Source organism: Tamandua tetradactyla, chromosome 1 (genome assembly GCF_023851605.1).
Source record: "Tamandua tetradactyla isolate mTamTet1 chromosome 1, mTamTet1.pri, whole genome shotgun sequence".
Lineage (NCBI taxonomy): Eukaryota > Metazoa > Chordata > Mammalia > Pilosa > Myrmecophagidae > Tamandua > Tamandua tetradactyla.
Window position 1 is genome coordinate 175,843,151 of NC_135327.1, and position 24,406 is coordinate 175,867,556.

The window sequence follows — 24,406 nt, forward strand, 5'->3', positions numbered from 1 at the left end:
GGAGGGTCTGGACAAGCTCCACAGGAGAGGCTCACCGTCTGAAGCAGAAAGAAAGCCTGTCTCTTCTGAATCCTCCTTAAAAGGCTTCCCGTGATTAGATTAAGCATCACTCATTGCAGAAGACACTCCCCTTGGCTGATTACAAATGGAATCAGCTGTGGATGCACCTGAGGTGATCATGATCTAATTCTATGAAATGTCCTCATCACAACAGACAGGCCAGCACTTGCCCAACCAGACAAACGGGTATCACCACTTGGCCAAGTTGACACATGAACCTGACCATGACAGTCCATCTGGTTCCTGGACCCATGGATCCTGGCTATGGGAGAAACAGCACCATACAGCAGACGCTGATTCAGAGCATATACAGCTTCCTTGAGAATATTACCCCAGCCCTTCAAGGTATTGCCACCTAGTTTGGCACCGTAATTGAGCATTCAAAAGGCCAATCCACCGTTTTATCAATCCAGCTGCTTCGGGATGATAGGGAACACAGTAACACTGGTTCTAGCAGGTTCTAGGTAGTGATAAAGCAAGAATAATATAACATATACTTTTATAATTGACTTTTTTCATAGATCATATTATAATCTATGTGGGATATACATATTAATCTACAGGTAAATTATTAGAATGAATAATAGTACATAAATAATTAATACAATAAAGTATTTTAATTGATTTTGTCATTTTTTCAGTAAGTGGCTAACAATTTCGTGGTATTTTTAAAATTCCATTGCAACAGCTTTTTTTTTCATTTTCTATTCATTAATTTGAAATAAAATTCAGTGGTAAAGATAATGACATAGGTGAACATAAATACCAGTGCTATTGTAATTTTGATCTGTAGTTTCACTTTCAATAGAATCTAAGTGATAAAGTCCTAAAATGTGATGATGAATCAGTGATTTGGGAACATGTAATTTGTGACAAGAGCTACATAAAAGTGGGATGACAAAGGGGTATAGGATATAGAACAAAGGGATACATAGTTTATGTATGCTATTGAATTTATGTTGGTGTCAAAGCAAACAAAATTTTTTTTAGATTTAGAATATTAAATTTAAGCTCCATGATAGGCACAAAAAAAAATATCAGAAAATATACACACTCATAGAGACAGGAGGTAAAATGCAGATTACTGGGAGGGTGGGGGCAGGGACAATAAGGAGTTAGTGTAAAATAAGAGGAGGGTTCTTTTTGGAATAAAGGAGCAGTTCTAGTAATGGGAGGTGAGCGTACTACAACACTGTGAATGTGATTTAGTTGCACTAAATTTTATACTTGGGTGGGGTTGTGATTTATGCTCTGTGTACATTTCCGAATTGAAAAAAAAAAAAAAGAAAGATGACAAAAACTAAGAGATAATGATAATTAAATGTAATATGTTATCCTAGATAGGATCTACTAAAGAAGCAGAAAAGTCTCAAAAGAACTTTGTTGGGACATAGGAAAATATGAAATATAGAATTTAAGCTTTATTTCAATGTTAAATGTCTTGAGCTTGATAATTGCACTTACGGTGATTCCATAGGGAGTATCCTTGTTTATAGGAAATGTACATGGAGGAATTATGTGTTCAGTGTGTTATGTGTGCAACCAAATCAAATATTCAGAAAGTAGAAAGTTTCAAGAAAGGCTGCAAAATGTTAAAATTGGTGGATCTGAGTATCTGGCACTGGGGTGAGGGTATATTGGAGTTCTCTGTATGGCGTTTGTATTATTTTTGCAACTGTTCTATACATTTGAAATTATTTCAAAATAAAATGTTTTTTTAAAAAAAAGAACTCCAGGTTGGTAGCTCCTTCAGTTGGCATGGCAGAAACTATTGCCAGTATTTTCTGATGGAACTATCTTCAAACCAGGCATCAAAGAATCCCCTGAAAGAAAGTCATTAAAGAAGTCCTAAATAAATGTTCTGGATATACATTTTTTACAGGGTGGACAATTTAATATTTCAAAGAAGATAGTTCTCCCTGAATTGACCTATAGATTCGGTGACATTGCAATCAAATTTTGATTTCAGTAAACTTTCTATGAAACTTTTCATACTTATTCTGAAATTTTTATGTAAGAACAAATAGTTAACAGAACTAAGACTCTATCATAGATGAAGAACACAAGGGAGGGATTTGCTTTTCCAGATACTAAATCCTGTGAAGTTATTGTAAACAGGTCAAGGTGATCTTTCATGACAACACACGGTAGCTCCAGGGAACCAAATATAGGGCCCAGAATCATTACCATCCATATATAGATACTTGATTTGTAACAGTACTCATATTTCAGATCAGTGGAAAATTGATGTATTTTTCAATAAATAATTGGGCACCCATATGGAAAATAATATAATTGGAAACTTACATTATGCCCTACACAAAAATAAATTCCAGTTAAACTAAAGACTTGAATGTGAATGGTAAAACTATATCATTTTTAGAAAAAAAAATGTGCTAAATTATATTTATGTTCTCAGGTAAGGAGAAGGTTTTCTTCTAACAATACTTATAAAGGGCAAGCCAGAAAGTGAAAAGATTGATAAATTTACCATTTATATTGGAACTTCTGTTTATCAAAAGACAAAGTTTGAAAAAATGGAAGTTAGGTTTAATCTAAAAAAAGTTATTTGTTACCTATTAATTGACAAAGGATCCATATGTAAAAAGCACCTAAAATGGATTAGAAAAAAATAAGTATTATGAACATTCATACATTTATTTTTAAAGAGAATAGTCAATCAAGCAATTTATGGATGACGATACTGAATGACAAGATGGTCAAACGCACTACTAAGCAGGGAACTAGACATTGAAACTATAATCCCATTCCGGTTTACACCCGTGAGATTGTAAAAATTTAAACACTGAGAAAACATTGACAAAATTGTTGAAAAAACTGGAACTTTTTAACTCCATTAGTGGGAATGTAAATTAGTATAACTCTTCAAACTTACTGTATGTTCCAACAATTGTACTTGCCCATAAGCACCAGATGATGTATTCAAGAAGAATGTTTCATAAAGGTGGTATTTTCTTACTATTTATTTTTATATAAAGTTCAAAAACTAGCAAAACTAATCATTGCATTTGGTCAGTCCATAATGAAAAGCAAAGAAATGATAAACACAATTCAGGATGTTCAATGGAAAGGAGATGGGGTCAATAGGGGGTACTAAGGTGATAATGATAATCTATTTCTGAAATTGGGTGTTAGGTATATAACTATGTATTGTATCATCATTTTCCCACATTTTAGAAATATTCCTATTTGTACTTTATAGTTTAAACATTTTATTTAATAAAAATAGATCATGTTCATCATACTGTTTGGTAAATATATGGACATTCTGAGGAGACTTCTATTGATGTCAGCATGGAAATTCAATGTATGAGAATATATAGGCCTATATAGAAGATTTAGAAGTCATTGTTCATTTTAACTCTGGAAGAATGGGGGATCTCAAGCCAAGCCAATATTTGAAAAGTGAAAATAATCTACAGTTATAAGTTTGAGACTGACAATTGAAAACTAGTTCCTATTGTTGTATGATGGTCATTCTAGGAGGCCTAAAGGAATTGGACCATAGAGTAAAATACTATTTTCTTAGAGTGGCTTGATACCCCTAATGGCATTAAAGTGGAATATTAGGTTTTAAAGTCTGCAAAGTAGAAACAGACTGTGAATTATTCCTAATATCAGTTAACTAATTTACTATATATAGTGTCCTGAATGGAGGAACAGGAGGTGACTTTCAGCTGGAATGGACAGAGTTGATAGGCTTTTACTCTGGCATAAAGTATATAAATTGAACTTTCTGAGCAGAGGACCTTCTGTGTGGAAATGCAAAGGTACTAAGATGGCAGAAAGACATTGTGGACGGCAATGATAAGGAATAAGTAGTTTACTTGCATAAATGGCAATGTTTAGATTGCTTAGGAACAATTTACTCCCTCGTTCTCCTCTTTTTTTTTTTTTTTTTTTTTTTTTGGTAAAATCCTTTTTCTGTCCTAAAAATAAGTAAATTGTGTGTGTGTGTGTATCTGTGTGTTTGGGGGCCAGACAAGAGAAAACTGAACCATGAAAATAATTAACTGCATCTAATGTGCTTTTCTTATGACAGTGCTATGGGACTTCCATGCGAATGTTCAACAGTATTTTAGAAATTACTAAAAGTATTGGAAAAGTCTGTTGTCAAATATTTAATTTTTTTCCTTTTCTTTTCTGCGGGTTTATACTTACAACATTACTTTCTAAGTCTTTAGGAATTTCCAGTTTCTTTGAAGTTGTTTATACTTAAAGCATAAAACTAGTTAATTATGAAATCAGCATGAAAATTGAAAAGTGTTGCTATAGAGGCTGGCCTAATGTAGGGGTCAGTCTGAGTGGATTAAAGAGGGCATGACAGGGGCACGTGTCATGAACACAGGGTGTTAGAGTCAAAATGGAGTAAGGCAGGCATCCTTGTCAGGGTCAGCCTGGTTTGAGTTGTGGGATCTTTAGAGTGGTGAGGAGGACATACATCCAAGGTTTCAGCCTGAATAGTGTGAGGAGAGCCTCAGCACAAGGAAATGGTGATGAGGAAAAATATAGTGGCTTTGGTCAAATGAACAGATTTATCAATGATAATGGGTGACAGGTTTCTCACTGTTAGCAAAAGGAATTTCAGATATGGAACATGAGAATATTAGAGTACATCCTGTAGTATTGGACATGAATATGTGTGTGCACATTTATTTATTTGTTTGTTATGTATCTATGTGCCTGTATTTTCTAACTCTGCTTTTGACAAGGCCTAGGAGCAGTGACACCCTATCTTATTGAGCATACCTAGTACCCATATCTTGGTTTTTAAATAGACTACTTCTCCAAGAGATTCTGATATGTTTTTCCCTAGTAGTAGTTCTTGTTCTGCAACATATATTTTTCCTTTCTTTTTATAATTGAAATTTTTTTGAGATAATTGTAATTGTGGAAAATAATAGAGATCCCTTGTATAACTCGTCCAGTTTCCCCCGATGGTCACATTATGCAAAGCTTGATTATATTATTACAACCACTGATCTTGTACAGATCTACCCCATTTTACTCCTAGTCATTTGTGAGTATATATGCTTTAAGTTTTATACAGTTTTATGACTTAGTTAGGTTCATGTATGCGCCGTCACCATCAAGTTTCTGAACGGTTCTGAGCACCATAGAATTCCTCATACTGCTGTTTGAGAACTGCACTCACCTACCTGCTAACCTCTTCCCCCCCTTGACGCTAATCCTGGCAGCCACTAATCTGTCTTCTATTTGTAAACTTTCGTCATTTCAAAAATATTATATAAATGGAATCATATTGTATATAACCTTTGGTATTAGCTTTTTTAACTCAGCATAATTCTCTAGAGACTTATCCAGGTTGTTATGTGTATCAATAGTTTGTTCCTTTTTAATTTTAATGGTATTCCACCACAGTTTGTTTAACCATTCACCCATTGAATGATACCTGGGCTGAGCCTAGTTTTTTGCCATTACAAAGAAATCTACTGTGAATAGTCATGCAGTTTTTGTGGGAACATACTTTTTCATTTCTCAGGAATAAATGTCTGAGTCTGGAATTGCTCAGTCATATGGTAGTTGTGTATTTAGTTTTTTTTAAAAAGCTGCCAAACTTCTTTCTGAGAATGGCTGTACCCTTTTATATTTCCCACTAGTTTCTCTGCTTCCTCACCACCATTTGATGTCACTGGTTTTATTTTTGATCCATTTTGATAGGTGTGTAGTGATATCTCAGTTTGGTTTTCATTTATATTTCTCTAATGGTTAATGAGGTTGAATGACTTTTTATTTGCCTATTTGCCATCTGTATATCCTCTTCAGTAAAATGTCTTTCTGTGTCTTTTGCCCATTTTCTAATTAGGTTGTTTTGTTATTGTTGTCTTTGAACTGTTGAATTTTGAGAGTTCTTTATATATTGTAGATACCAATCCTTTGTTGAACATGTGATTTGCAAATATTTTCTTCCACTCTGTAATTTGTCTTTTCATTCTTTTAACAGGGTCTTTTGCAGAGCAAAAGATTTTAATTTTGATAAAGTCACAATTTTCTTATACTTTTTTTCCTGAAAATTACAAGCCTGTGATCCAATTTGAGTTAATTTTTGTATAAGATGTGGTACTTAGATTGAAATTCTTTTTTCTTTTTTCCTTTATATGTCTAATTGCTCCAGCAACATTGGTTGAAAATACTATTTTTGATTAAATTGATTTCGTAGCTTTGTCAAAAATCAGTTTAGTATATTTGTGTGGATTTATTTCTGGATCCTTTATTCTGTTCCATTGATCTATATTTCTGTCCTTCTGCCAATAAAACACTTTCTTGATTACTAAACTATGTAATGAGCCTTAATATTGAGTGCAGTAATTCCTTCTACTTTACTCTTCTTTTAGCTCTTCTGTGGGCCTGTGCCTTTCCAGATATATTTTTAAATAAGCTTGTCTACATCTTCAAAAAAAAAAAAAAATCTGTCTGGGGGTTTAATATGAATTGCATTGAGCTTATCTATGAATTTCAGAAGAATTGATATCTTTATTTTGTTGAGTTTTTCAGTCCCTTAACATGGTACATCTCTTCATTATTCAGGACGTTTTTGATCAGAATTGTCATTTCTAGCATAGAAATCTTGTACATTTTAAAAGTGTATATCTAAATATTTAATTTTCCTTGTAGCAGTTATAATGGATATTATGATTTTAATTTTGGTTTCTGTATGTTAATTGTTGGTGTATAGAAATGTGATTGATTCTTATGTGCTGAGGTTTTTTTTTTTCGTTGAACTCACTTATTTTTAGGAACTTTTTGTAGATTCTTCTGGATTTTTTATAAAGACAATCATGTCATCTGTGCAAAAAGAGGTAATTTTATTTCATTGATTCCAATATATATACCTTTTACATCTTTTTCTTGACTGTTGTAGTGGCTACATATTTTTATTGACTGAAAAATATTCCAGTTATATATGCATATATGAGTATATTTATATGTATATTTTAAAATCAATTCCCTATTGTTCTACATTTTTGGTTTTTTGTTGTTGTTGTTTAATATAAAATTCTATGATGAACATCTTTAGTGCCATGATATTTTTTATTGAGGATGGGAGTAAATTCCTAAAATTCCTTTAGTTTTGGGAACAAATTATAGGTAAAATGTTAACACTTGAGTGTATGTGCTCTACAATTGTCATGACTTCTCATGTGGAAAATAAAAATTGAGAATAAAGTGTAAGATATCTGAAAATGTCATAAAGTAAAAATCTCTAGAAAATCAGTGTGTGAGGGTTTGATATATGTTTTCAGTTAAGCCTATATATAAATAAATGTATACTGAATTTTTAGAAAGGAGGAATAGGTTGTTATTCAGTGAATTCTTTGCCGGTAACTATTTCTAGCCCTTTCCTCTTAAGAATTAGTATATATTCTTTGTGGCATGATCAACATTCCTTGGGAATGAAGATATTCAATGTAAAGAATGTTTTCTTTTAGCGATTTGAACTGCAGATTTAAAAAAATTTGTTTTGGCTATGAAAATTAGTGTTATATATTCTGAGTTTTAATAAGCTTCAGGATTATTGTATCTTAAAGTATGTTTATAAGACACCTGTGTCAGACTTGCCTAGGATTTTTGTTAAAAAAATTCAAATTCCTAAATTTCACCTGTCCATTGAAATCTATTTTGGGGTTTAAAACAATGAGTTTAGCACCCTTCCCTTCCATCCTCCCCCAAAGTTCACCATGGATAAATATTTGAGGGGTTTTATTTTATTTTAATTTTAAGCAGTGTATTTATATACAAAAGGTTGAAGACTGCTGCTCTAGGTAATCATGAAGTTTCATAAAAGTGCCAGATGTGGAGCAAATATGAATGGAGAAATTCATTACTTCTTGCCTTGGTAGATGGCTGACAGTGAACTTAATTAAATTCAGTGAAGCACAGAGGTCAAGACTTCAAACTGCAATAGTCATTTTTTTATAATGGCTATTATTATTTCAATTATAAATGAATGAGAGGACTGTGTTTCCTTTTGTTATCAGTATAGTACTTCATTGTAGTACTTCATAAAAGTACAGGGTATTGGAGAGCTACAGTAGTGGGTATAATAATAGATGGTAAAGCTATGGCTATTTTTATCAATTATTTATGGAACATAAGATATGCACAGTCTCATACTATACTCTACTTATGTAGCAAAAGAAACAAAAGCAAAAACACTTCTGCCTAGAGTGCTTCTGCCTAGAGTGCTGGAAATTTGACTGTTGCCAATTAAACATTAACTGTGGGTTTGCTGGTAGTTATTTAAAGCCACCTGTACCTCAGTAATCCAGATGCTTCCAATGAGCCATGAATTTATGCTCTTGCTGTTTGGATGCTAGTACTGATTATCTTTGTCTGTAAGCTAAATGCCACCATGTTTTGTAACCTATGTTTTGATAAAGAGCCCTTTATCTATCTCACTTCTCTTATTCATTGCATTGTTATACTTAGTATCTCTATCCCTACTTCAAATTCCTTTCTGATTTTGGGAGTACTTCAATTTAAGCATTTCTCTGCGTGTAAAGACAATGACAGAACTTAACAACACCATTCTTTTACATGAACTAGTAGATTTATGCATTAATTTCTTTCCAGGGGCTTAGGCTCAATGGTAGACCATTTCACGAGCAAAATAAGATTGATGAACTCAATCTGTTTTCAGCTTGATGTTTATCCCCATCATAAATCTACCACTCAGCTGGCAACCTCATTGGATGATTACCAGCCAGCCAAACAGACATATTAGGTGAGCACCGAGATGGGGCTCATCTAATTAGAAAACGTCACTGCATTTTTTTATCCTTCATATCACTCTTGCTTTATTTTCACAACACCTACTGAACAAACCACAAATTCTTCCAAAATCTGAAACTTGAGTGAGAAGAGAAACCTTATTATCTGTTTTAATCATAGATGATAGGCCAACACAGACACTTAATTTAAACAGTACAGAAAGCACCAATAATTTCCCAGTTGTACCACTTCCCAATGCTTCTGCTCTAGCCATCATCTGTTATGTTTGGTAATGCTTCCTGAATGGTCCTTTGAAACAGGCAGGTTCACCCAATGCAGGTGAGAAGGAGGCTCTTTTGGAGAACAAATTACACACACTTCCCCTGTGTACTGCCTAACCTCTGGTATTTTCTTTTAAACAACTAGTTATTAAAAAAAAAAGCATTATGCTGCAGCCACTTTGGAAAACAGTTTGGTAATTCCTTAAAATGCTTTACATAGAATTATCATATGACCCAGCAATTCCACTCCTAGGTATATACCCAAGAGAATTGGAAGCATATGTCCTCATAAAAACTTGCACATGAATATCCATAGTGCATAGGAGCATTATTCATAATAGCCAAGAAGTGGAAACAACCCAGATGTCAATGAACTGATAAATGGATAAAGTAAATGTGACATAGCATTATAATGGGATTCTATTTCGGAATAAAAAGGAATGAAGTTCTAAGAAATGCTACAATGTGGATGAACATTGAAACATTATGTTAAGTGAAAGAAGAAAATAACAAAGGACCACATATGGTTCGATTCCATTCATAAGGAAAGTCCAAAATGAGCAAATCTAGAGTGTCAGAAAGTAGATTAGTAGTTTTGAGGGGCTAAGGGAAAGAGAGGAATCAGAAGTGATTGCTAATGGATATGGGGTTTCTTTTTAGGGAGATGTGAATGTTTTGGGATAAATGATAATGGTTTCATAAAGCTGTGAATATACTAAACAGTGACTTACACACATTAAAGGGTGAATTTTATGATATGTGATATATCTTAATAAAGCTGTTATTTTAAAGGAGCATTAGAGTCTTTCGTGTGGGTAAATGAAAGTTAAAGAGGTAACATTCAGTCTGAAGATAGAATGTGGAAAGGAGAAAGGAAAAATACAAGCAAAACATTTCTCTCATTTTGCATCATTCTTTGTTGATTGTGATTTCCTGGAGTCTCTATTTTTACTAGCTTAGGAAAACACTATCACCTTCCCTTCTCCTACCCCCAGGCCAATTACTCTGGTGTGGGTCAGTGAGTGGAGGTTCTACATGCCCTTCTTCACAGTGGGGATGAGATACTCTTTGCTGTTTGAGTGCTGAGTATTTATATACCTCAGCAGGTGGGAGCCTAGCCAGTGAGCAAAAAACATGTATCAAGCAACCTTTGCACAGAGTTACCACCCTGGCAACTCTGCTTGTTCCCATTAAGGGTTCAAGGTTTAGTTTGCTAAAGCTGCTGGAATGTAATATACTAGAAACTAAATGGCTTTTAAGAAGGGGAATTTATTAAGTTGCAAGTTTACAGTTCTAAGGTCATGAAAATGTACAAATTAAGGCAGGGCTATGAAAGTGTCTAAACTAAGGCATCAAGGGAAAGACACCTTGGCTCAAGAAGGCCAATGAAGTATAGAGTTTCTTTCTCAGCTAGAAAGGATCATGATGGCATCTGTTAACTTTATCTTCAGGCTTCTTCAACACCCGGGGGTGTTTTTTTTATCCATCTTCCAAAGGTCTTTGACTGTGTGGGCTTTGTCAGTTCTGTGGGTTCTAAAGCTTTTTCCAAATTTCCTTCTGAAAGGTCTCCAGTAATCAATCCCACCTTGAATGGGTAGAGACCAATCTCCATGGAAATTATCTACTCAAAAGCTACCACCTACAATTGGGTGGCTCACATCTCCAGGGAAAGAATTAACCAGATACCACCCAGCAATATTGAATGAGAATTAAAGGATGTGGCTTTTCTGGGGGTCATAATAACTTCAGACCAGCACAGGATATGGTTAGGCAGATTCATTAAACCTATTGTCTCCTCTAGATTGCAGAATGGAATAATATTCAAACGTCTCTATAGAATAGAAAAGAAGGTGGGAAGGTAGGTGAGAGCTTGAAAGATGGCAGCTAGGTTTGTCTGTGACTTCCCCAGCCCTTACCTTATTTTTGGTTTGGGATGTAATAGCTAGCACTAACTTGGGCTATATTATGTAAGGTATGAGACCTCAACTGTTCTAGTTTACTAGCTGCTGGAATGCAATATAACAGAAACAGAATGGGTTTTACAAAGAGGAATTTAATAAGTTGCTAATTTGCAGTTCCCAGGCCAAAAAAATGTCCCAATTAAAGCAGGTCTATAGAAATGTCCAATCTAAGGCATCCAGGGAAAGATATCTTGGTTCAAGAAAGCCAGTGAAGTTCAGAGTTTCTTTCTTAAGTGGAAGGACACATGGTGAACACAGTCAGAGTTTCTCTCTCATCTGGAAAAGCACATGGTGAACCTGGTCAAGGTTCCTCTCTCATCTGGAAGGGCACATGGCAAACACAGTGTCATCTGCTAGCTTCTTCTCCTGGCTTCCTGTTTCATGAAGCTCCCCGGGAGGTATTTTCTTTCTTCATCTCCAAAGGTCGCTGGCTGGTGGACTCTGCTTCTCGTGGCTATGTCATTCTGCTCTGCTCTCTCTGAATCTCTCATTCTCCAAAATGTTTCCTCTTTTATAGGACTTCAGAAACTAATCAAGACCCACCCAAATGGGTGGAGACACACCTCCAGCTAATCCAGCTCAACAACCACTCTAGATTAAATCAGGGAGATGATCTAATTACAGTTTCAAGCATACAAGCTGAATAAGGATTAGAAGAAATGGCTGCCTTTACAAAATAGGATTAAGATTAAAACATGGCTTTTCTAGGGTACATACATTATTTCAAACCAGCACACCTCCTTTTACTGCACTCAGCCAGTGAATTCCCATTTCTAGTTCAGAATCTGTCTTCTCATGATCTTATTCCTGCTCCAAAATATTCCATAATTGTACAGTGTGGGTATATATTCTAGATACTTCATTTCAACTGGGCCTTCGATAGTATATAATGATTATCAAAGAGTCTTCATCAATTTTTTTCTCCCATTTCTTTGAAAGGTAAATTCAAATCATCACGACTCACCTTATACCTCTAAGCTAAGGAAACTAAGTTTGAATTTATTCAATTTTTATGAACTCCTAATTCCTTGCCACCTTTAAGAGACCCATTTTGTGTCATAAAAGTACCTAACAGATGGATGGTATAACGTGTGAACATATCTCAGTAAAAGTGCTCTAACAACAACAAAAAGTACCCTCAAAAAATACCCAGGAGAGATTTTTTCTTTTTTGTTTGATTATTTTGGTTTGGTTTGGAATCGTTATGATGGAAAACTGTTGAGCAGGCATCATGGTTTTTCTCTGCAACAGGTATAACAAGTTTTGGCTTTCAAGTTAATTCCCAATATTAGTATAGCTGCCTTCACCGTAAAAAGATTCTTCTGCTTCAGTGGGTGACAGTGTTTATGAAAGGGAGGCGTGGCATCCTCACTAGTATTTGCTATGCTTACTTTATAATAATCTTTGAGTACCAGACAAAGAAACAAAACCAAAATCCCACTATGTTAAGATATGGGTGGGGTAGAGTTATAAGGTTTTTTCAGAAACCTCTACAATTTCCAGTATAGCTACTGATATCAGGTTTTTAAAAAAATTTTGCTTCATCAACTTCTGATGCCAACTCTATGGGCGTAAAAATTCAATCCATGACTGCAAAGACAACAGTCACTCAGTTCAGTTCAATTCTGAGTCTACCCTGAGTCAGGGCAGACTTCATAGGTTAAGGGCAGTCCTCTGCAAAATGGCCCTGCAGGACTTCCTGGAAGATGGCAGAATAGGATAAGCCAAGTTTACCCCTGATCCAAGGAACAGAAAAGTGACAGAAAAATGACCTGGACAGTGTTCCAGGGTGCAAATGACCTGAGACGGTCTTCTACACTACGTATGGAGACCCTGGATGAAAGAGCTGAGGAATTGGGATGCAGAACTGGATACCATCCTGCTAATGCAAAGAACCTAATGCACCCCTTTCCATACAGTGGTCTGTAGTCCTCAGGAGTGCATAGACAAGAAGGTGAACATAGGTAAGAAAACCAAGCTTCAGCCCTTGAACATGTGACAACTACATGAGCTGCCCCATTCTGCAACCTATAGCCCCCTCCGCAACCCACATGCGCAAGCCCCACCCCTCTATGATCCATGATTCCCTGCCCCCAAGTGCCCTAAGCACCCCTTCCCCAGCCCTGCCCCAGACTTGCGTCCCGCCCGCCCAGAGATGCACACGCACAACCTTACCCCAGTCCTCCTCATGCTCTGTGCACATGCATACCCACACCCTGTTCCCTCGACCTCTGCACCCTGTCCCCCCCAGACCCACACTCCACTTCCCCACCCCAATGCACCCAGGCCCCAACCCCCACACCCCAGTTCCCATTGCCACCACATACCCAGGCCATGCTCTCTGGCTCCCCACAGTTCACCGCTCACATGCACAGTGCCTTACACACCCACACAGTCCCCACTATCTGCCTCCTACTGTGTCCTGCCTACATGTCCCCCATGCTGCGCCCTGCCCCTGTGATTCAAGGCCTGCCTAAGCTGCACTCCACCCCCACAGCTCTCATGCTGCAACCACCATAATCCTGTACCCCATAACCCACACTCCCAGGCACCAGTGTAGTCCCACCGCTCACACCCTGCATTCTGCCCCACACCCATCCCACAAATCCAAAACCTTAGACTACTGAAGGAAATCAACTTCCAGAATAACCCTATCAAGATAATTACATGCCTTGAAAACGACAGAAAAATAATAAAGCATATGAAAGTGCAGACAGATATAGCCAAGCCTAATGACCAAATTAAAACACTAGGGGAAACACAGACTTTGGAACAATTAATGAAAGATGTTCATACCATGCTGCTAAATAAATTCAACAGTTTGGATAATAACATAAAGGAGATCAACAAGACACTAGAAAAGCAAAAAGAAGAATCTGGACAAATAAATAGAAAAATAGCAGATATCACAGGGATTAAAGATGCTGTGGTCCAAATAAAAACTATGCTGAAGACAGGCACAATAGCAGATTTGAAGAGGCAAAAGAAAGAATAAGTGAACTACAAGATAGGACAATTGATTTTGAACACACAAAAGAACAAATTGCAAAAACAGGTGGAAAAAGTTTAATTGAATCTCAGAGAAATGATGGACAACATCATGTATGCAAATAAAAGAATCATCAGTGTCTCAGAAGGAGAAGAGAAGAGTAAAGGGCTAGGAAGGTTAGTTGAGGGGAAGTGGAGGAAAGCTTCCCAACCCTGATAAAAACCATAAATATTCAAATCAGAGAAGCTCAATGAATCCCAAATAGAATAAATCCACATAGGCCTACTCCAAGACACATAGTAATCTGCTTGTCAAATGTTGAAGAGAAGCAGAAAATCCTGAAAGTGGCAAGAAAAAAGCAATCTACTACAGCGGAAACCGCATAAAACTGAATTTGTACAACTCAGCAGGCACCATGGAGGCAAGATGGCAGTGATATAATATACTTAAGATCCTTAAAGAGAAAGGCTTCCAGCCAAGAATTCTGTACCCAGCAAAGTTGTCCTTCAAAAGTGAAGGGGAAATTACAATTTTTCCAGACAGACAAATGCTGAGGGAATTTGTCAGCCAGAGACCAGCCCTACAAGAAATACTAAGGGGAGTTCTGGCAGCTGAAAAAAAAAAAAAAAAGACAGGAGAGGGAGGTCTAGAGGAGGGCACAGAATTGAAGCATACCAGTAAGGATAATTTAAAGGATAAAAAGAAAAAGGGGGGAAAATATCCAGATCTGGTAAATAAAATCTGAAGGATAAGATAGTGGATTCAAGAAATGTATTTCCAGTAATAACTTTGAATGTTCATAGACTAACCTCACCAACTGAATGATATAGATTGGCAGAATGGTTTAAGAAATATGATCCATGTATGTACTGCTTATCAGAGACTTATCTTAGACCCAAGGATACAAATAGGTTGAAAGTGAAAGATGGGAAAAGATATTCCGTGCAAGCTGTAACTAAAAGAAAGCAGAGGTAGGTAGACTAATATCAGACAAACCAGATTTTAAATGTAAAGAAGTCAAAAGAGACAAAGAAGGGCACTACATATACATAAAAGGGATAATTCACCAAGAAGAAATGAAAAGAAGTATTTATGCTCCCAATCAAGGAGCTCCAGAGTGCATGAGACAAACATCAGCAAAATTGAAGGGAGCGGTAGACATTTCAAGATGACCCTGCAGGCACCAGTTGCAAGTTTAGCTCAGGCTTCCCACACTTTTGACCCACTGGCTACAATTTCAGGTATAATTCCCGAGAATGACTCACAGAACTCACTGAAAATGCTAAACTTAGAATTTATGTTTTCTCATAGTAAAAGGATACAAATAAGAAGAAGCCAAAAGAAGAGAAATAGGGTGAAATCTGGAAAGGTCTCAGATATAAGCTTCCGTATCCTCGTGGAGTCAGAATGTGTCACCCTCCCAGCACAGAGATATATTTTCAAAATTGTGGAAGCTCACCTGAGCTTCAAGTGTCCCATGTGTATATGGGGTTTCATTTCGTAGACATGATTGATGGACTCATGGCCCACATGGTTGGATTCAAACTCCAACCTCCCTGCCCTCCCACAGGTCTGGGAAAGTGGGTTTATATGAGCTGATTGGGGCTGATACAGGTTCATTTAACATGGCTCAAAGCCCCAACCTCCTGGTCACATAGTTGGTCTTTCTAGTGTGGCCTGCCTAAACCTCAAGGCTGAAAGTGTGGCTCTGTAACTATAAAATATCCGTGGGCCCACCATGAAGAACAAAAGCTATTTCTAATACAGGAAATGCCAAAGATTCAGAGATTTCTTTCACAGCCAAGTTTTTCATTATATTATAGGGGGTAATTAATGAGTATTAGCCGAAGATTCATGCCTAGGATTTTGAGGAATTAGCATAGGATAACAGAGATAAAGATAAGGTTTTAGGTAGAAGACAAAAGAAATAAAATTAAAAAAGAGAGAGAGAGAGACAGAAACCTCTGTTTCATTTACATACTATGTCTACTCATTTTTTGGTGAAATACTCCAGACTTTTCAGAGCGTATTTTCTCCATTTGTTTTTCTTTTTTCTTTGTTGCTGTAATTAACCATTGAATGTTCTCTGTGGGACTCCATGCCTTTTTTGTGTTGTGAGGAAACTGTTAAGTTATTGTCAGGTTTTCAGGTGTTTAGAATGTGGTAATGACCTGTGATAACAGTAAAAAAAAGCAAGGGAGGATTATTCAAAAGAAATTTTTTTTTTTTAAGGTGAAGCAAGAAAGTTGGACTTCTATCAGATAGTGTTTCTGGGACTAAGATAAGCAAACTTTCCCAAGTTTCCTCCCTGCAGGTCCCAAACTTTTCTTGTCTTCCTATCTTTGTGTTCCTGGACCTCCAAGGAGCCCTCAGGAGTAGTTTGGGTTGGGAAGACATCCTCCCCTGCTACATCTAGTTAGGAGAAATGGGAAAAGGTAGAGTTTTAGTTCTTGTTGCCGTGACTGGATTAGAGAGGGAAGTGTTATTTCTGACCTCAGACTACTAAATGTGTTTCCTCCAGAAATACCATCACATGATGGTTAGATCCTATAGACTGTTGTTAATCTTAGCTTCACTTAGATTTTTGATCAGTGAGGCTTTTGTACATTAGACTGGATAACAAACTGCAGTATGTTTTGTATTTTTTCCAAGGGAAAATGTATTTTATATATCAAACTTCCACAAAATTAGGATTTAGTGTTCTCTGTTAGAATTATCAGCATCTACATATTTTATCCATCTTGTGAGTTCCTTGGGAACGTAAAATTATATTGAGCATATTGTAGCATATACAGTAAAAAATACATGTTTTTGGAGAAGACAGAGGGAAGTTGAATACTGAACCTGAGGTGTGTAACCTTGAGCAAGGCACTTGCCCGGAGCCCCACATTTCTTCATTTGTATATTAGATAACATAACAATGATATTATTAGGATCAAATGAGATATTGTATGTAAAGTTTTCAGCACAGTATCCCAGGTTTCCTAGAAGATGTCCAATGAATGTGACTTTCTTTATTCCCTCTTTTTTCTTCTTCCTATGCTGTGAGTAATACTTGGCTCTGGCTTGTTTACCTTCAGTACAATATTAGAGCTACCGAGGAATAAAATATAATTTAGGAATAAAATATAGGCCAGGCATTTTCTTCTGTTATGGTGGAATAACTTTTTCTATTTGAGAGATTGTCTTCTACAAATAGCACTCTAATCAGTATATTTTTCCAGCACTTTATTGAGACATGGATTCATCACTGAGCATACTTGATGCAACAGCACAACTACTGTTTGTTTCTAAGTGGTTTGTGCATAGAATTCACTATCTAAAAGTAGATGTCGGTTATTCTTTATCATTCTTCTTGTTTGTTTACTCATTTATTCCAAAGAAATATTTACTGAACACTTATGTGCCAGAAACTGTTCTAGATGCAAGGAATACATCATTGAATAAAAAATATTGTTGATAAGAGTTTAGTCTAAAAGATCATCCTTTCCTTGGAGGGTCTCCTTGCCCAGATTTAAAATTCTTAGCAGGTCCAGCAACAATCACCCTAGAGCATACAATAGAACCACAAATCCTGATTTGCTTAGAAAAGGTGCATATTTTATCACTCTTTTCCTCTTAACCTAGCACCAAGTCCCAAGATTATATGTCCTTGTTAACAGCTTTCATGGTGGTGACAGTAGCAGCAGCAACAGCATTAAGTCATAATGATAATTTGAGCTTTAAGAATAGAAAATTACTAAAGAATTCAGTCTAAAAGAACACCTTTGGGAAGGTGACAGCTGTGAATTCAAGGAACTCTTAGACCATTTAGCTGGGTCTTCGAGCCAATTAAAGACTATATTTATTGATTCAATCAAGGATTCTATATTTCTTATGCTGTATACATTTTTGACATTCTTAGAAAGTATTTAGGGAGCAAAATATTTGTTGTAAAAGAATTCACTTTCGTTGTAGTTCTTTTATATGTAGAAAGAACAATTATAAATCCAGGACGCATTAAAATGTCAGACAAGGCTTGTTGCTTTCTTTGGCTCTATAAAAGTAGCCATCAAGTTCTATGCTATTTTCATTTAAGCACTTGGCACAAAGCATTCATATTTTTAACATCTACGCATTTAATATTGATAATTATAGAGAAAGGCTTGCATTTTTCTGTCATACTATTAGAATTCTCAGCAATTTCCTAAACCTGCCACTGGAATATTCCTCCAAAAATAAGAGAGATGTATTTTATTCATTTGATATAATGTTAATCTCATCATTGATATTGGCTAGTACCGTGTTTCTTAAAATTACAAGCATAATGTTTTCTGAATATGGACCTTTGCTTTTCCAGTTCATGCTCTAGTGATATTGTGTGTCTGTTTGTATGTGAAGTCAATTAGATCTTTAACTGCTTACTTCTAAAAGAAAAAAAAAAAAGACAATTTGAAGTGTACTAGGTGTTGAACACTTTGTTATATGTTCTCCTATACGTTATCTTATTTAAACATCATCACAAGTCTTTTAAAGAGTTTACTGTTATCCTTATTTTATAAATGGGAAGGCTGAGACTCCAGGAATTTAAATAATTTATTCACATTTCTACTAATAGTAACAGATCTCAGGTCTGAGACTGGTCTTTCTGATCTGCCCATCATGGTCCTCTCAGTGATAACCTTTGTTTCCTTTATCTTTCTCAGGCTGTGGTTTTCTCAAGCTTCTTTTTTATTAAGATTGCTTTATTTATTATAAATTGTTTCAAATTCTAGTTGGGAAGAATCTACGAATAAAGATTTAATTTAAGTTCTCATTAGTTAAGTGTTAATGAATTATAAAAGAAGAGACCAGCCTGAGAGCATTAAGCTGCTCTCATCTCTGCACTTGCCAGGGGGACTTGATGTCTGTTGTCAGTCATCTGAGAAAGCCTGTCAAACCATTTTCCTCATTGTTAAAAGCAAGGAAATAAGACTGGGAGAAAGTGTTCTCCTCCTTTTTGCATGTATATTGTATATATATTGTACTTGTAATACCATTATCAGTTTCCCTTTCATTCCAACCATCCATCATAATTCACCATTTTCTCTGATGTCTATCATGTGGGTATGGCAACTGAGGTTATCCTGCACGCAGAATGAATTAAAAGAATGAGATGTGTCAACATGTTCTCGTGACAGGAGCTCCCAGGTTACTTGATTAAGAAAAGGCACATAAGAAGAGGTTAGTTTTGTTTTTTCTCTCAGAATATTGAAATGCTAGGATAGATCTTGGAAGGTAGAACCTCACCAACTATATCAGTCAGGGTTCTCTAGGGAAACAGAACCAACAGGAGATAAATATGATATTTGTATAAAATTCATCTCACATGACTTGAGGATGTACAAATTCCATGGGGCAGACTGCAAGTTAGAAACTCCAATGAAGGTTTTTGATGAATCCCCAGGAAAAGCTGGCTGGCTGCAGTAGAGATAGGAAATTCTCTCCTCTGACTCTTGAAATCATCACTTTTCCTTTTAAAGCCTTCAGCTGATGGCTTTCATTATTGAAAGCAGTCTCCTCAGTTGATTCTAGATGTAGTCAGCCATAGATGCAGTCAACTTACAGTTTAAGTCCATGAAATGTCCTTGTGGTAACAATCAGGACAGTGCTTCCTTGATGAAACAACTGGACACTGTAATGTGACTGTCATGGTCAGGTTCATGTGTCAACTTCGCCAGATGGTGGTACCTGTTTGTCTGGTTGGGCAAGTACTGGCCTGTCTGTTACTATGAGGAAATTTCATAGAATTAAATCATGATCATGTCAGCTACATCAACAGCTGATTCCCTTTGTGGCTTCTCAATGAATGATACTTAATCTAATCATCGGAAGCCTTTTAAGGAGGATTCAGAAGAGACAGGCTCTCTTCTCTTCCTGCTTTGGCTGCGAGTTTCTCCTGTGGAGTTTGTCCAGACACTCCATTGGAGTCATTAGCTTTACAGCCTGCCCTACAGATTTTGGACTCCCAAGGTTATGTGACACACTTTTATAAGTTTTATGTTTATGGATAATTCCTGTTGGTTCTGTTTCTCTAGAGAACCCTAACCAATACAGCTTGTTACCAGGAGTGGCTCTTAAGAAACAGAATCTTAAAAATGGGTTTTTATGATTGTTTTTCTATTCTGACTGGCCTAAAGGCACTAAGGACTCTGATTCCTGTAATCAGAATGATACTGCCAATCCATGGGGTGAGTTGACAAAAGAGATAGTCAAAATATCACCACTTGATTCTTCTAATGCTTTGCTTGTACAAAGCCAGGCTCTGGAGGATAATGTTTTTGAGACCTTTATGGAGTTTTGTGGAAATAGAGGTATAGAGATGTTGGCTGGTTGTTGTTAGATACACTGTATACATTAACAATTGAAAGGGATGAGCTTAAGGCTTCAAATGAGAAGCTTACACGCTGTCTGACAGATGTAAATGCTTCTATGAGTGTCCTGAAGGAAAATTTTATTTTGTGCTGTAGACTTGAGATCTCCGAAATCATATTGTTAGAGTAGTGACTTTACAACATAAACTGAAATCTTAGTCTTGCATCGTGTCTGCTGTTAAAGTGAGGGCACTGATTGGAAAGGAGTGGGACCCTGAAAAATGGGATGGTGACATTTGGATGGGTAATGGTATTCATGGCATGGTTGAAACCCTAGGTCATGCTGAGTCTTCTCTAGATAACCCTGTAATATCCTGCCCTGAGGACATAGCTGCCCCACCTCCAGCCTGCCTTGAGGCTTGGCCATCCAACTTCCACCTGAAGGGATTAGCCCTAGAGTGATTAATCCTGTTTCACCAGATGAAACTGAAAATGAAGGCTCTGAAGCAAATGGCTTGGAAGATACTTCTAATTCTTTTCATGCCCATCCCCACCACCCCTCACTTCTTCCAGACCCATAACTAGACAAAAGTCCCAGTAGGCCCCTAAAGGTGAAGTAGGAAGTATCACACATGAGTAGGTACATTATACTCCAAAAGAACTGTATGAGTTTTCCAACATACATAGACAGAAATAAGGGGAATATGTGTGGCAATGACTTTTAAGGGTGTGGGATAACGGTAGTGGGAATAAAAGACTGGATCGGGCTGAATTTATTGATATGGGCCCACTAAGCAGAGATTCTGCTTTCAGTGTTATATAGCTCAAGGGGTTAGAAAAGGCATTAACTGTTTGGAGGGTTGGCTGAAACATTGATCAAAAGGTGGCCAATGTTACCTGAGGTTGAAATGCCAGAACTGCCCTGGTATAATGTAGATGAGGGTATCCAGAAGCTTAGAGAGATTGGAATGTTAGAGTGGATTTATCATGCAAAGCCTACTCTTACACCTCAGTAATGTCCAGAGGTGTCTGCTTTTCTTTATCTAACAAAACCACTGACTTAGCAGAACTTTAACATCTGTGATGTAAATATAGTAATACAAGATTGACTTTTTCTAGTGAGAAAAAATAGCTCACTATTTTGGATCAAGAATTGTACATGCCATTATACTGTCTGTTATTCTTAAGAAAAAAAACACGTTCTGATTAGTTGGTGGAATCAACTGATCAAAAGGGTATTTGTCTAGACTCTCTGGCTTCTGGGAATTCTTGATGGTTCGGGGTATGAATTTCTGATGCTTTACATGTTTTATCAGTCAGTTTCCAAGATTCCTCAGAGACCATTAAAATAGATAACAAATCCAGGCATAATTTAGTGGTATTTAATATCATTCAGAGAAGTGTAATAAAAAATAAAATGTTTAATTTAAAAGAAAGAAATATATTACAAGTACAGGTTAAGATTTTGAGGAAGCCCACTAAATAGCATCCAGCTATCCCTCCTGAATCCTGAAACTATTGAGAAATAATATTAAAATGGTAGATGGAAGGTGGAATATCACTTTTATACTGATATAAACTAGATTGAAGGGTATAGCCTAGTTTGAAAGCCAAATGAGCTTGCTAACTTGACAAATTTACTCACTGATTTACATAAAGTGCTAGACCACTTCAAGCCTTCTCCGACAAGGGCAGGAACTCTATTGTTAAATTTATAGCAGAGAATACTTGCTGTCTACAGGCATTCTGGTTTCTAAAGGGGATTGCTGAACTAAGTGTGTCCAGTTTATTCTCCTCAGTTTAATCAATCAGAGAAGTTACTTCACTTCCCTTGGAGTGAGTAGAAGGTGGAGAGAAGAGGGATTGCATAGTTAGAATTCATTCTAATGGATAAAAACATGAGGGGTTGGGGAGAAAGCATTTCCCCCGATATTATCACTCTCACAGGACCTCCCTTCCTCATGGAATGTCTTGAGAAGACTTGTGAGAAGTGCTCTGTTTTTTCCTGGTGTTTATAAAATATGTGTTGCCATGGTTTAAAAAAAAAAAAGAAAAAATGAACTGTCTGAAATTAGGATGTATCTTAAATCAGTAGCATCTTAATGACTATCACCTGGAAGATAGTCATGATGAGTTGTTATGGCCTGAGTATATGTGAGCTTGGTTGTTATTCCTCCTGCCATGACCCCTCAGTGTTTCATTTGATAAACCAGTTAAGGGCCATCATAAAGTACCAACTTTCTCAGTGTCTAAGAATAAAATCCTGGATGTAATATGGAACATTCCTTCCAGAAGCCCATATTCTTTGTTACATAGCATGGCACTGTTTAGAAAACAAAGTTATTGACAACTTAGAGCCATTCAGAAGAATTGGACTCTAATATTATATAGTTTTAAGAATACTTTGCCAATTCATTTTTCTTAGCTGTAATTTAATTGGTAGGAATTTTTTTTTGTTAGTAGTACAAAAAATAACAATATATCTTACAATCAGTGGAATCTTGAATTTGATGAAATATGGGTCTCTGCAAGCTTCACATCCCTAAAATTTCACATGCCTTACTATCCAAGATGTACAATGATGACAAGAGATCAAAATTTTAATCTTAACTGAGTTATACCCTTGAGCTCTTGCTTTCAATATGCCATTTGTTCTTTCTGCAATTCCATATTGTCACTCCAGAACAAAGATAGTAATCTGTTGTTTATTCAAATGAAGACAACTATATCAAGAAATTCAAAATAATTTTGTAAATATTGAAGGCCTTTGTTTTCAAAGATGCTCCTACTTATTGACAGTATTGCACTCATCTAAATAGGCTAGATTTATTTCTTTGTAAAAGTTCCAATGAGCTAAATCTCTCCTTTTTTCTGCTTTCTTAAAGGAGGCCCTGATGACAACTTAATTGAAGGTGGAGGAACAAAATTTGTCTGCAAACCTGGAGCCAGAAACATTACTGTCATATTCCATCCATTACTAAGGTAAGTCAAATCAGATAATGTCTTTACTGAAGATGACTATTTTCATTATTTATACTGATGTACTGAGTGAGTCAGTCAACATTAAACAAGTCATAAGAAAACTTGCTCTATTTTCTAGGGCCTTACAATCAAAGTTAAATAATCAATAGACCAGATAATGTTAGCCCCACTAAGTAGTTGCTTGATCTTGGGGGAAAAAGTTCTTAGTTACTTTTGTTTGATTTCTGTCCTCCCTTCCTCCCTTCTCATCTCTCAATTCCCTTTCCCCCTTCTTCCCCTTTCCATTCCTTCTTATCTGTCTCAGGGGTTCACAAACTATGGCCCTTGGGAAAAATCCAGCCACCACCTGTTTTTATAAATAAAGTTTTATTGAAACACATTCATGCTCATCTGTTTTCATATTCTACACAGCTGCTTTCCCACTGCAGTGGCAGAGTGGTATAGTTGCAGTAGAGTCCATGTGGCCTGCATGAGTCCTAAAATATTTACTCTCTGAACCTTTACAAAAGCAGTTACCAATCCTGATCCATCTCACTAATTTATACTTATCGCTCCAATATCTTTTAAGAATTGCAGGTCTCTGAACAAAAATGATATACAAAAACCAAAAGGCACTGTATCATTCAAGTATATAGTATATAGAGTATACTGTATTGAAAATAACTTCGTGACTGGATGGTGGCTAGAATAAAATCTATTACAGTCCTTAGTTTATTGTGATACTATTATAGAAAAACAAGTCTCTACTATGCTTCCACTTTTTAAAGTTATGAGCTTTAAATACCTTTAAAAAGGTATATTTTGGGCACAGATAGCTAATATTTTAATTGTTTGTCTATCTGTGATGAACCAGTAGATATTTTTGCTTTATTTCATATTGGGCAAAAACTCCTGGATGGATTAAATGATAGGTACATGAGATCATCACGTTAACTTTCTCAGCTAACCTCTATTTGAGGCATCTAGAATAAAATTTAAACAATTACCACTGAACTGATCATAGATTAGTACTATATGTAATTTTCTAAAACAGCAGTTTGTTACTGG

The 24,406-nt window shown here is 36.3% G+C and overlaps 1 protein-coding gene across 4 annotated transcripts in view; it reads left to right on the top strand.

Annotated features, from left to right (window-relative positions):
• Positions 1-24,406, top strand: part of EXOC4 (exocyst complex component 4) — a 970,332-nt gene that overhangs the window by 431,601 nt on the left and 514,325 nt on the right. For all 4 annotated transcript variants that reach the window (XM_077136146.1, XM_077136164.1, XM_077136156.1 and 1 more), the window contains exon 10: positions 23,263-23,359. In XM_077136146.1, coding sequence (XP_076992261.1) covers positions 23,263-23,359 — 97 coding nt within the window. The remainder of the gene's footprint in view (positions 1-23,262; positions 23,360-24,406) is intronic.